The sequence below is a fragment of the Apodemus sylvaticus genome, chromosome 5, assembly GCF_947179515.1.
Source record: "Apodemus sylvaticus chromosome 5, mApoSyl1.1, whole genome shotgun sequence".
Lineage (NCBI taxonomy): Eukaryota > Metazoa > Chordata > Mammalia > Rodentia > Muridae > Apodemus > Apodemus sylvaticus.
In genome coordinates this window covers 43180270-43195219 of record NC_067476.1, presented here as the reverse complement: position 1 = coordinate 43195219, position 14950 = coordinate 43180270, and the positions used below count along the sequence as shown (strand labels likewise).

The window sequence follows — 14950 nt, the reverse complement described above, 5'->3', positions numbered from 1 at the left end:
CTGCAGCTGGGGAAGATGACGAAATAATCTACCTACAGAGAAAAAGAAAAGAAACCAGGTATCAGAAAAGTGTGTGTCCTCAAAATTGCAAGGGCCACAACTGCATAGAGCCAAGAAAAAACAAATCAAGCTAATAACTAGAAAATTGAACTTTTCCACTCACTGTCCTCTCTTTGATTCGTTTTCAACACTTTCAATGAAAACAGGTAGAATTTCTTCAGTTCTTGTTTTTATTTAGAATTTGGGGTTGCAGTTTTATAGAATATAAAAAAGTGTTGTAATAATCTCACAATATACCTACTTTACAACAATATAAGTGGTTTACCCCCCTAAACGAACATTGCCTCTTGTCACTTAGCTCCACTCTCATTATTTCACTTCAGATTTGAGGTGCAAGTGAGAAAATATGAACCCGACTGACCTAGACAAAGCAGGACAACGGGCTACACCCTGTCCTATCAGCGACCCTTAACCATGCAGCTACAGGTCCTGATGAAAGTCTATGGGCTTTTATTGACAGCCAGAAACAAAAGATTTGTAGAACTTCTCTTTTGTAGATTGAAATGATGATGGTAAACACTTGCAAAGAGAGGCGTGGATAGAGCTATCAAAGGCGACCACAAAAATTAAGGGAGAGAAGTAAGAGGGGAGGAGAAGAAAGCTGCAAATTCAACTTTGAAAAGATGTGTTCCTGGCACAGCTTGCCTTAAGTCTCCAGGAACACATGAACCAAACAAAGTATATGTAAATCAGGGGGAGATTCCCACACTGGAAGCCTCTATGAAGCTAGAAGGAAGAGGTCTAAATGTTTCCCTTGGATCTCTTCCTATCTTATGCAAGTACTCCCTTAGCAAAGGTGAGAAAACAGAAGGAATTGGCTAGTGTGTTTAGGAGGTAATTACCAAGGGAGGTCACTTGAAGGCAGCAAACTCTTAGCCCCACCCACCTTTTGTTCCTTCTCCCAGGCGCTCAGCCTCACCCATTTCAAACTCTGGGCTTGTTTTGTACCATTTGCTTACACAATCTTTGGCCTTAACACCGTTCTGGCAACCTCTAGCACAAGGGAGACCCAGTCACCTCAGCATTGCAACTCCTCTGGGACTCCCTTGGGGGAAACCCGGCATGCTCAGCGGTGATCTGGATAGTCTGGGCTTCATTCAGAGCCCACCCCTGAGGGGGTCAGGGTCCGAGCTGAACCCTGAAATTGTACCTGCAATCTTAGGTGGGCACATCTTAGATCTTCAGCCTCCTGAGCACCGGAAGAGCCTAGAAGCACTCAGTTAAGGGCTGGGCTGGTTTCCCACCTGTCTTTTCTTTGCAGCTGAGGGTGTGTTAGCTACCACGGTGTGAAGAGCTTAAGGATGGAGCCCTGTGGCTAGTGGCCTTGGAGATCACCTTCCCAGAGTAGCTGTTTTATCACTGAGTTTTGGAGATTTCTTGGCTGCCTTCCGCTAAGGCACGCTTGAGTAACCCGAGCTGTGGCGGCGCCCAAGCTCCCAGGATAAAGGCTGTGTGTGTGTGTGTGTGTGTGTGTGTGTGTGTGTGTGTGTGTAGGGGGAGAGGGCGGGGACAGTAACGTCAACCCCCACCCTGCCTCCTTTTCTTTTTCCCCTTCCTGCAAAAGGCGCACAAGTCTTCCACTCTATCCCACCCCCGCCCACCAGCAATCCTTGGGGCTCTGGGCAACAGCCAGGTTAAGCCCATTTGCACTGAGAAATTGGCGCTGTTTGGGAGAAGAGAAACAGATCGATTGCCCTTGTGACTCCCCGCCCCGCCACCCCGGCCCAGCCCGCCCCCCGCGTTCCTCGGCCCTCCCCCGCCGCCTCCCGCACCCCGCCTCCTCCCCTCCCCGCCCCCAAGCCTCTCACTCGACGCAGGTCGGTGCGAGGCCCCCTCCGGAAGGTGAGCGGGATGGATTTGACTTCGGCGGGGAACGCGGGTGTCTCGAAGTGGTGCTAATGGGAAGAGATTTCTGCTCCCCAAAGAAGATGCGCTGCCACAAAGAGCGGCTTGCGCGCTGGCCTGGGCTCTAGCCCGGGAGACATCCCGGGAGAACTCCGAGCTAGGAGCGCTCGGCGAAGACCCGGGCAACATGCCTGTTCGCAGGGGGCATGTGGCACCTCAAAACACCTTCCTGGGGACCATCATACGGAAATTTGAAGGGCAGAGTAAGTTCGTTTGTTCTCTTCTGTCGCTCGCTTTCAGCTTTGGTAGAACACTTGGCGTCCGTCGCTTTCAAGCTAAAGGGATGGACAACTCCAGGCTGTCAAGTTAGAAGCTGGGAAAGCCAGGCAGGCAGTTCGGATGGCGGCGGGAGTGTTCTCTCTCTAATATTAATTTGGATTTACATTTTATATTATGGACTCCATTGTACAAGGCAATTTGATCCTCCTCACCCACTGCTCCATTATCTGCCTTGCTACTTCATGCCCTACTAGTCTACTACCTTAAAGGGAACGTGCTGGTAATACATGGGCTTGTATTATAAAGCTTTTTCCGTGGCAGACTTTTTAAAGGCAGGAGCAGAACTGACTATAAGCTCGAAACCATAACATGTAAATGGGAGTAGCGAAGCAAAAGGCCACGCACACTGTGTTTTCCCCTGGCAAACTGCTGGGCTGTGGAATGTCAAGGATGCCGCTTGCTCTATGTTAGTTGGCTCTTAAAACTGAACTTTGTACGGAAACTGAAAATAGACGCAAAAGAATAATTTGGTGAGCAGTGGACAGGTTTGAGTGCAAGAAGCTCACTACTGAAAAAATCATATTTGTGTCTCTTCATTGCCCCCCTAAATATAAGGTGTAGAAATTTAAAAATTGAAGAGCAGTCCGTAAATCCCATGGAGACTGAATGTAGAGAAATTTAATGCACTCATGTAAGCAAGCCTCCAGGAGCTATTTTCTATAAATATAATAATTTAAAATCCTGTAGTTGTCCATTTGTATTCTGCACTAAATCTACCTCAGCATGCATTTATGTTGTATACTTTATATGTTTCTCCAGTACTGCATTTAGTGATGTGAAGATCTGGTACCTGTGAAGAACAACATGAAACTTCTCTATTCTGTTCCATACTCTCTCTGGAACTAGCAAATATAACTTGTTATCACACCTAATGTGATTTGTATTAAAATATCTACCACTAGACAAAATTATAGCTTGTTCCAAACAGAAAGTTTAAAAACTGTTACATCATCATTCAAACTGTATATTGTGTGTTTTTTTTTTATCTTTTGGGATTGAACATTATGAAAGTGTGAAGCTTTACAGTATTTATTGTTAATAAATGTGGAGTCATTTCATTGCTAAAGATAATTATCTTAAAGAAATAAAAGCATTTATTTAAAAAAATGCAACTGTATGCCTTCCTTACAGAAATCAAGTAAAACCAAATCTAAGAATAAGGTACTTTGAGAAAGTTGCTTTCTAAGGTCCAGTCAAAGTTGAAGTGAGAAACCTAGCAGTGACAGGATGTTTTAATTTTCTCACTTGAGAAATTTTTATCATTCAACTAAATGGCATTCTGAATTATCCATTGGCAAGCTGCTTGACAGTCTGTCCACCAGGACCCCTGGGACCCAAAGCTTGAGAACTAGACAACTTGGAAATTTCTAGTCTTGCAATTGAAGAGTAGTTTTCTCAGTTTCTTGTATTAAATTACATAGTGCCACCAATCTCACACCTGGAGTTTATAGAGGTGTGTGTGTGTGTGTGTGTGTGTGTGTGTGTGTGTGTGTGCGTGTGTGTGTTTGAGTGAATTTTGTAATTCCCTTAAAAATGTCTAAGTGATTGGCATTTTGGGAAAGCCACTGCATTCCAGACCCTCGTTATGCAACAAATTGCTTTAGTGTTTGTGAGAACCCTTTGGAAGATTTTAAAAGAGATGTCTTACCATCTTCTTGTTACAGATAAAAAATTTATCATTGCAAATGCCAGAGTGCAGAACTGTGCCATCATCTATTGCAATGATGGCTTCTGTGAGATGACGGGCTTCTCCAGGCCAGATGTCATGCAGAAGCCGTGCACCTGCGACTTTCTCCATGGGCCTGAGACCAAGAGGCATGATATTGCCCAGATTGCCCAGGCACTGCTGGGGTCAGAGGAGAGGAAGGTGGAGGTCACCTACTATCACAAGAATGGTAATGTGGATCCGGCTAGGATCCCTTCTATTTGATTCCCTTGACGTGAAATTCTGATTACCAAAAGTTCATATGCAGACAAAACCTCATATCATTAATAGTAGATGGATTTTTTTAAAAAAGTGTAATGTCTTAGTATCCAAGAAGTATGAATGTTCTTATTTTACCAGAAGGAAAAATTTCTTCTTTGTGCAAGCATACCTTGTTTGAACTCTGTAGAGTTGCAGGAACTTAATGTCACCAAGGACAAAAATGCCATAAGTCATCCCTGACACTTTTCAAAGAGGTGGTGTGAGGATTAGTAACTCACTGTTTGCATTTTCCGTGCTTAGTGTGAGAAGGCACAGGCTATCTGCCTGCAGTTGAATATACTACCAAGGTCTTCATTAAAGCAGTGTAGTCTGAAATGAAAATTGGTACAGTGATGAGTGTATCTTGGCTTTTTAAGTGTTGGTTGTTGATACTTTTTGTTTCTTTCATCTGTTTTTAGAGAAGATTAGATCCAGTTTTAAAAAAAAAAAAAACCCTTTACAATTGAGCAACTAAACTTGGTTCTATACAGTTGTTATAAAATAAGAAGTATAGAAGACATTACTTGCTGTAAGAAATGCAGAAAAGAAAGTGCAGTTATTAATATTTACTTTTTAAGTTGGAAAGTTATTAATATTCAAAGTTAAGACTATTATTTCAAGTGCAAGGACATACTACCTTCTTATAACTTTTCCCTGGGAACAATGTGCTTGCATTTACACTGTAACACACACACACACACATGCATGCACATATACATGCATGCACACACACACATGCATGCACACACACATGTATGCACACACACATTCATGCATGCACACATACATATATTCAGATATAGATAACTAAATATATAAGTAGGTTACTCTATATGAATACTCACATAATTCACTTTAAGGCATAGTTATAGTCTCACACATGCACATGTAAATTGCCAATTTAGTAAAACATTTGTAAAAGACAAGTACATTGTAGTTTATTTTTTGCAAATATTGCATCATCCATTTCTCTCTGTTTTATTTACAAAATCTTATGAGGCTAAGGAGAACCTGCTCAGATTTTTAGAAAATCCTTAAGTTTGGCAATGAGTGCCATCCTATAGGCGCCACTGTATGATGACTCATTATTTGAAAACTACAGAGAAAAGAAATAGCAAAAGAAAGGTTAATTCTTCGTCTTATTTTCTTGTAATTAAATGTTTCACAGTAAGAAATGTTCTTAATTACTAAATTTTTCCATCATTTGAACTTGAACTCGAGTGGGAATTGCAACCGAGTATTACTGGAAAGACAGGTTCATGTACCTTTGTATTGCTCTTAAAGGAAAGCAAATACATGATTATCAAAAAGCACAGAGATTGAATTAAGTTCTTCCTCGTTGACTCTTATTTTCTTATACTCAGTAGCACTGTGACTTATAAAGAGCCAAATTGCTCCATTCTCTAGAAATATTGCTGTGTGGAGGCTATCGCAAAGCACTGCACCTCACCTCTTCTACCTGTTTTATGCCAGGAGATGTGATTTTTAAAATTTTAAGGATTTCTTTGAAATGCAAGTTATTTCTTCTCTGGTCTACATTGCGGTTGTTCAAGGAATGGTGATCCATAACTGTTATTGTGTTTTCAAGATAGCTTCAAAATCTTTTCATCTTATCAAAAGTTAAAATGCTGCTGTTACTAACCCAGTTAGGTACTGAGTATTTATTATATGATAACGAAAATGTGGAATTTTGGACACTTATCAGTTCATTCACTATAACTAAAAAATGAGTTCGGAACAATTTTCAAGAGGAATTTTATATGTAAGCATGAACCTGTTGGTTATAAAGTCTATAGGAAAGATGTCAGTGCATTGATGATCGCATGTCTGAATAGTTTGCTTTGCTATATGAATTTTGGAGAGAGGGAAAGGAGAGAGAGAGAGAGAGAGAGAAAGAGAGAGAGAGAGAGAGAGAGAGAGAGAGAGAGAGAGAGAGAGAGAGAGCTTCATATAAGGAATCATCTTTGGAAGCTTGAGGAATTATAGATATGTGTTTTTTTCATACAAATTTTGTCTTTATTGATGTTTTCAGGTATGACACACTTCTAAGGAGTAGGGCCTCTTTAGTGTTAGCAAGAAACTGCCTATTTAGCTTTTGTTAGTAGAGGAGATAAATAAATGAACCCAAGTTTTTTTTCCCCCAGGGAAAAGTTATTAAGTCAGATCCCCCTGGGAGACTGTTAAGATATAGATATATTTCCCTAACTTGTATGCAATAAACTAGTGGTTGGGTTAATCTTGAGAGTTTGTTGGTTTATTCACATGACAGCTATAAAATCTGTGAAGGCTTATGAGACCCAAATGCTTTGATAGTTTCACCTCTTATTGACCTGTTGTAGGCCACATTGCATTTATAAAAGTGGAAAGACAGAAGAAAAAAACAACAGAAATATTTTCATTGGTTTCTTTAAGTTTCTTTAATGTCTTTTAACTGAGGTCATCTACTTTGATTGCTTGCTTTCTTAATTCTTGATTCTATTCAGAAAATGCTTCTTTTTTTATTATTAAGTCAGCAGTTCAATCTAATATTATATATATGTATATATGTATACATGCATACATAACACAATGAGAAAGCTCGGAACTGTTTTTATATTCTGTGTTTTCCATTCGTTCATGATAGATCAACAAAAATACTTTTAAGCATCAAAATATCTGAGGAACAAACCGTTATTTTTGAAAGCTTGGTTTTTGTAGTGGTTCATTAGCTTGCGGAGCAGGGGAAGCCAGAGCTTGCCCCAGTGGAAGAACCACACGCTGCAGAGTTCACCAAGAAGCATTCCTACCTTGCTCAGTATGTGACTGTTCTAGGTAGAGTAGAGATTGCTGTTTACCAGAATATCAATTCTTAAAAACCCACTTATCTGAAGTAGAAGCACTTGACAGCTCTTCCTTTGAGAATTCTATTTTACAGTTTAAGTCATTATTGCATAAATCATTCTTGGCAGCTCTGAATGTTGCTTGAGGTGATAAAGCTGTAAATCTTTTGACACGAAACTCTAATTATATAAAACTATAATTGCACTGAGGCTTATATAAGGGTGGTCATGTATTTTAATACTGTGATACCTTCATGTTTAAAAAACATACCTTGAAATGGGGTCGTGATTGGGAACTGGAAAATATTATTTATTCTCTTGTTTGTGGCTTGTAGGCGATGGAATAAGAAACATAAAACAATAGCTTAACTGGCTCTACTCTACTTTGCTTGCTTACATGAATTTTGGTCATCCTGTCATAGAAATAGCTCATTGAGCACCCTAAAACCTTCCAGCTTTATTTAACTGTATAGCACAACTGTATAGCACACTGTATAGTCACTAAGCAACATTTAAAGGGTGGAAAACCAAAGCAAACTTCAGTAAAAGAAAAGGAGCCTTATGATTTGGGCATTAAGATTCTAGACACAGTACAGTCTCCGTTTTATCAACCAACCAGTGTTACGTGTTGTTGTCTTTCTATTCTTTGTGATGGTTTTCAATATCTGGAAAGTGGCTAAGGAGTGTCCTCAGCCCAGCAGCTCAGAGTACCAGAGACAATGTTTAATTCCACTAAAGTTTAAAGCGGCCTTGCATAGTTAACATTGAGTTTCTCTTTGCTGAAAGACCTAAAAGGTTTTGTTCTGCCAGTAAGAGTGAAGGCACTTCCTGGGATTTGCATTTCTCTTAGGTGACATGTTGATTACAGGTACATAGAGGGCAACATGGTCTATGCTTTGAGGGTGTTTATATGACAGAGCAACGCAAGTTCACTTGAAATTTCTAAACCAAACCTGTTTCCAAGAAGTTGTTTATAAACAAAGAAAGATGTAGAGAGGAACCTTATGACATTTAGAGATAGTTACTACTCTTTCTCTCTTCCCCAACTTTAAAATAATTATTAATGTATACTTTTTTTTAACCATACTTTCTCACTTGCACATTCTAATGACGTCTTAAGGAAGCAATGAGGTTTAGTTAAAATTTTAGTCATATGAAATAACTATTATAATAGCTTTACATAAGCTTTATGCACATAATATATTCGGCTCTTCTAATTCTTGGATTGTGTAGTAGAGATGCAGATGGTGGTTTTAAATACAGAAATAGAAATATAGTTCGTGTGTGTGTGTGTGTGTGTGTGTGTGTGTGTGTGTGTGTGTGTGATTCAAGCAATAGGAAAGTTTTCCAAGGAGTGTGTTGCCTGGGATTTCTTTCACTTTCTCTCTCTTGATTTCTCCATACTTTATCCCACAGGGTATTGTTATATCTGGGATTCTAATGTTTATTTTTTTCACAGATCTGATTTTTTTCCCTAATACCACATGCCTTCTGGAGTTAATACTTGATCCATTTTATCTCTTAGTAAAGTAACCATTCTGAAAAATTAGTCCTCCTACAATTGGAAAACTTTATTTAATTATTGTCTCGAATGAAACCGAAAGGTCCTGAAGATAGGAGAGGTCTGATCCTAGCTTGGTATTGCGCCCTCTGGCTGTACACTACTGATCACTGACGCCACAAGGTATAATCTTTTCTCGTGGCTTAGGAAATGACTTCTTGGTTATTTTTATCGATTTCAAGGGACAGAGTAGGAGAGTCAGAGGAGCTTGCTTTTCTGCTGTACTCGAAGGGGTTATGTTTGCTCTGTTCTCTGTTTGGGGTATTTGTTATAAATAGACATTGGGTCTGTTGCAGATAGCTTCTGAGGGAATCCTAGGACAGTTGAGCTCATGAAGATAGTGGGTATAGATGGTTTGGAGCATTGAAATAAGCTATTCATATTGCCATTTGATTCAGAAGCCAGGAAATAACTTCTATTTTTTTCTCTTCTACCTACCTGGTCAACAAATATCGTTCAGTGCTTCTCCCACTTTTCCGTTCACTGTCAAGTCCTTTGATTAAAGTCTACATGACCCACTTTGGAAGCATGAAACTATTGTTTTCCCCTCTGCAATCGCTTCTCACATTGCCTCAGAGGGCTGTTGCTAAAACATGAATCACACTGATGATTTAGTGAAATTAAGAACCACCGTAAGTGAATTTTATGCTTTAAATAAAGGGTACAATTCCATAAAATAAGTTCCCTCCTATACACCCTTTACAGAAAGAACACTGAAATAAGAGAGACTGAGTCATTTGTCAGTTCCCAATGTTCAAAAGTGATGATGTGTCCCAAGGTGCTTAGCTGCTTTTTCTCACTTCTCACTGCACCTATGCAAGACCATGGCTGCAAACTTATACTCATTAAAACTCTCTGGAGGAACCTGCTATACCTCTCCTTGGCATATACCCAACATGCAATAAGGACACATGCTCCACTATGTTCATAGCAGCCTTATTTATAATAGCCAGAAGCTGGAAAGAACCCAGATATCCCTCAATGGAGGAATGGATACAGAAAATGTGGTATATATACACAATGGAGTACTATTCAGCAATTAAAAACAATGAATTCATGAATTTTTTAGGCAAATGGATGGAACTAGAAAATATTATCCTAAGTGAGGTAACGCTGTCACAAAAGAATACACATGGAATGCAATCACTGATAAGTGGGTATTAATTAGCCCTGAAGCTCTGAATACTGGAGATACAATTAGCATATCAAATGATTCCCATGTAGGAGGAAGAAGAGGGCCCTAATCCTGGAAAGGCTTGATCCAGCATTGTAGGGGAGTACCAGGACAGAGAAAAGGAAGGGGGAAAGATAGGAGAACAGATGGAGAGAAGAAGACTTATGGGACATATGGGGCGGGTGGGGGGGGGGGACTGGGAAAGGGGAAAGCTTTTAGAATGTAAACAAAGAATATAGGAAATAAATAAAAAACTTTCAGTATAGAGTTTGACAGTTCTTTTCAGTGTTCTTGGTGGCCCTCATAATCAAATTTACTTCGGTTTTCAAGTGGGAAATATTTACATAAAACAAGGTAAGTTTTCATCTTTAGTATCAAGGTTAACTTGCCTAAATTTCCCTTCTTGTTGTCTGAATTCCCTTTTCTCATACATAGTAGAAAATAACATCTCTTTCAAAACTAAGGATCTGCATGGTTTCTTGTTTATAATGTGTTCAGTGAAGATCAGTTAGTTGCATGAACTAGCAAGATTGTGTCTCTAACAAATTTCATGCTTCAAACATATTTGATTATTGCAATGTAATCAAACATATTTGATAATATATATAATATTTATAAATATATATTTGTAAGTTTTAATGTATTTATGCATATATATGTATGTATATATATATATATATGTATGTATGTATGTATGTACATATGTTTGTACCATGGCTATCTATGAAAAATCCCCAGAAGATTTTCTTTTGGCCTTTATTTCCACTTCTGACTTTCTGCACATCACAGACCTTCTGAAGAAGAAAGGAAAGGCATTTTTCCGATATTATTCACAACTGCCTCCAGAGTTCACTCCACTGAATGCCTAGCTATTTGGATCTTGATTCCAGCATAAATTCTGGCATAGGCTGCATCACATTATGTTATGGTCATTAAATTTATCTATTTTCTGAACCTAATCATGAACTATTATTAAAAATTCTTGATTTATGGATTCAGAAATGTGGACCAATGATGGTCACAAGTGTGTGCTTAATAAATATCCTTTGAAAAATGAATATAGATTGAAAAATAATACCATAAATTCATGAAAGTTGGAAAATTGACTGGTAGGCAAAGTGTGATATTTTGGTTTATAAAAATCCACATACAACATAAATCTTCAGGGTAGTTTTCTCCTTAATTTATTAATGATCATACAATTTTGCTTAATACTTTCAGGATTAAATCTGCTTTTTTATCTATAACTATGTACATAACAAGTATAGAAGGAATAGTAAAGAAAGTATTTACCAGAAATTATTCCCAAGTTGCTGTAGGGGTCTATCACTTGCCACCAATCAATGACTCAATATTGTCTCCATCAATCCCACAGATATCTTATGTAATTTTCTTACTTTATTTTATGTTTTGTTGGGGACAGTACCTCTAATAACTACTTGTGTTACTCAATATTGGCATTTCATAGGTGGTGTATCATTATAATTGAGTATTTTCTTTTTTATATTCTTTTAAGACACAGTTACACTTTGTAACTCAGGTGGACCTGTAAATTGCTCTTTAGCCTGGCTGCCCTCAAACCTGAAATCCTCCTGCCTCAAATTCATGAGTGATGGGACTGTAGATGTGTACCTCTACACCCAGTTCTGCTCAGTGTTTTACTGAGATTGTATAGCAGTAATGATATTTTGGTAGTAATGTTATGCAATACTGACCAGATAAAGTCCAAAAATAGTTATCATAAATTATTAAATTTACTCAGATTATTATTTCCTCTTTCTTTTTTCTTATTTTTATTCTTATTTTTATTGAAAAAGGAAGTAAAAACATTTTATGATAAAATTGAAGATTTACATGAAAAATATTTCTGACAAAAGTTAAGAAATGTATAGAAAAACACGTTAAAACTGACAATTTTCATGAAAAATTCAAGAGTAAAATGGTAGACATAAAAACATTGCTAAATTAATAGAAAAAGGAAATAGACACATTTTATGAGAGAATTGAATATTTATGTGGAAAATATTTCTGACGAAATTGTAGAAAAACATAAAATAATATGTTAAAATTAAAGATTATCATGGAAAATTATACAGATAAAATGGTAGGCATAAAATATTTCTAAGTTGATTGAAAGTGGAACTATAAAAATTGAAGATCTACAAGGAAAATATTTATGAAAAATTCAAGAAATATATAGAAAAACAGGTTAAAACTGATTATTTCATGGAAAATTATACAGATAAAATGGTACATATAAAAACATTTCTAAGTTGATTGAAAGTGGAATTATAAACATTTTCTGATGAAATTGAAGATTTACATGGAAAATATCTCTGAGAAAATTGAAGAAATATATAGAAAGACAGGCTGATTGACTATTTCATGGAAAAATTATACAGACAAACTGGTAGGCATAAAAAAATTCCTTTGTAGGGCTGGATTTGTGGAAAGATATTGTATAAATTTGGTTTTATCATGGAATATCTTGGTTTCTCCATCTATGGTGATTGAGAGTTTTGCTGGATATAGCAGTCTGGGATAGCATTTGTATTCTCTTAGAGTCTGTTCCAGATCTTCCCAGGATCTTCTAGCTTTCATCGTCTCAGGTGAGAATTCTGGCCTAATTCTGATAGGCCTGCCTTTATAAGTTACTTGCCCTTTTTCCCTTACTGCTTTTAATATTCTTTCTTTGTTTAGTGCATTTGGTGTTTTGATTATTATGTGCCGGGAGTACTTTCTGGTCTGGTCCAATCTGTTTGGAGTTCTGTAGGCTTCTTGTATGTTCTTGGGCATCTCTTTTTTTAGGTTAGGGAAGTTTACTTCTATAATTTTGTTGAATATATTTACTGGCCCTTTAAGCTGTAAATCTTTGTTCTCTTCTATACCTATATTCCTAAGGTTTGGTCTTCTCATTGTGTCTTGGGTTTCCTGGATATTTTAGGTTACAAGCTTTATGCGTTTTGCATTTTCTTTGACTGTTGAATCGATGTTTTCTATGGTATCTTCAGCACCTGAGATTCTTTCTTCTATCTCTTGTATTCTGTTGTTGATGACTCCTGTCTATGACTCCTGATTTCTTTCCAAGATTTTCTATCTCAAAAGATATCTCACTTTGTGATTTCTTTATTGTTTCTACTTCCATTTTTAGATCCTGAATGGCTTTGTTCTGCCTGTTTGTGTTTTCCTGTAATCTTTAAGGGACTTTTGCGTTTCCTCTTTAAGGGCTTTTGCCTGTTGACCCATGTTCTCCTGTATTTCTTTAAGAGAGTTATTTATGTACTTCTTTTTGGTTTTTTGCTTTTTTGGTTTTTTGGTTTTTTTGGGTTTTTTTTTTTTTTTTGCTTTTTTGGTTTTTTGTTTTGTTTTTTTCAAGACAGGGTTTCTCTGTGTAGCCCTGACTGTTCTGGAACTCACTCTGAAGACCAGGCTGGCCTCGAACTCAGAAATCCACTTGCCTCTGCCTCCCAAGTGCTGGTATTACAGGTGTGTGCCACCACCACCTGGCTTATTTATTTACTTCTTGAAGTCTTCTAACAGCATCATGAGATGAAATTTTAAATCCAACTCTTGTTTTTCTGGTGTGTTGGGGCATCCGGGACTTGCTGTGGTGGGAGAACTGGGTTCTGATGTTGCCAAGTAGCCTTGGTTTCTGTTGGTAGGGTTCTTGTGCTGGTGTTAGCTGGTCTTGCTGTCTCTTGGCTAGACTTTGTCCCTCCTATGGACCTGTAAGCCTGTGTCTGTACTCCTGGGAGACCAACTCTCTTTTGGCAGGGTCTGTGAAGACTGTAGAGTTGCTTGGCTCCCTGGTGCATATGGCAGCCAGAAGGGAAAATTCCTGTCCCAGCAGCACCACTGATCATATGCTCTAGCTGTTCCCCTCCAGAAAGAAGGTGGAGATCTAACCTCGGGTGGTCAGAATTGAAAGCACTGCTGGGAGATCACTCTCTTCCTAGTTGGCTGTGCACAGAAGGCTGTGGAGCCGCCTGACTCCCTGGTGCAAATGGCGGCCAGCCGGAAGGGAAGACTTCTGTTCCAGCAGCCTATTTCCTCTTTCTTAACTATGATGTCTATATTTAGTAAGAGTGGTTAGCTACTGTGTCCTATTACTAAAAACTAAAGGGAAGTTTCCACTTGTCCTACCAAAGCTTCAAGAAAGTCAAGTATTTGACTCCCAGTGTCATTACTGAACATTCCATAAAATTGTCTTAAATTTAATTGAAAAAAACAATGTGCTATTTCTATAACAACTAAATCAGTTCTTAGGGAGCCCCATGTGATCTCTTCCACTTGTGAAGCACTGCTGCTTCTAGTTTAAAAAAAAAAAAACAAACAAAAACCAACCAACCCACCAAACAAACAAAAACAATGGTTTCCAGTCTTGGTAGAATACTTCATTCTCCTTTTTTCTTAGTGGTGAAATAGCAGTGGTGGCTGCTGAATGGCCAGAGATTTGCAAAAAGGATAAAGAGAAAGGAGTAGTGGTGACAGTTTGTGCAATTATGAGTTGTTAGAAAGATGCATTCAAACTACAACGTGTAGGTATGTCAAGCTCCTTGGGACACAGTGCTGCTTTTCAGTGAAGTTTTCTTCTGAAATGACAGAGAATTTGGCACTGCTGTAACAGCATATAAATTTAAATCATACCTATTTGGAAAACTCAATGTTACATTAATACCAAGATTTATAATGAGTGAATAATTTTAAAATGAGTTTCTATTTACCTTTCTTGCATACATTAACATTTTCTTTTTTTTCTCTGAGATATCTTTATTAACCCTATGTTTGACTTCGGTGCCAAAAATTGATCTTTACTGATGCAAGGTTTCAAATGTATGCATAGCAGGTATGCTTTACAGCTGTAAATTCCAGGTGACCATCATATGGACTGAGGCCTTCTACCAAAATACATTTTTTTTCGTCAAAGAACTAATATTTATTGAACTGAATTTCTGTGTCTGGTATTTTATACAACTTGCTTCATTGCTTTACCATGGAAACACTGTGAGTCAATAGTGTCATATTATCCCAGCCTTCAAATTAGTTCATTTGTGATTAGGAGAAGTTAAGCAAACCATTAATGAGCACAGAGCAAGAGAGCATGAGAATTACAGTGCATACTTGTCTTAATTTATAGACTCTATTATACTGCCTGCAAATGAGATACTTTTATTGCCTACATGCAT

At 37.9% G+C, this 14950-nt stretch overlaps 1 protein-coding gene across 2 annotated transcripts in view; it reads left to right on the top strand.

The window, feature by feature from the left end:
• Positions 1-2092: 2092 nt before the first annotated feature.
• Positions 2093-14950, top strand: part of Kcnh7 (potassium voltage-gated channel subfamily H member 7) — a 476252-nt gene continuing 463394 nt past the window's right edge. For both annotated transcript variants that reach the window (XM_052181144.1, XM_052181143.1), the window contains exons 1-2: positions 2093-2168; positions 3909-4139. In XM_052181144.1, coding sequence (XP_052037104.1) covers positions 2093-2168; positions 3909-4139 — 307 coding nt within the window. The remainder of the gene's footprint in view (positions 2169-3908; positions 4140-14950) is intronic.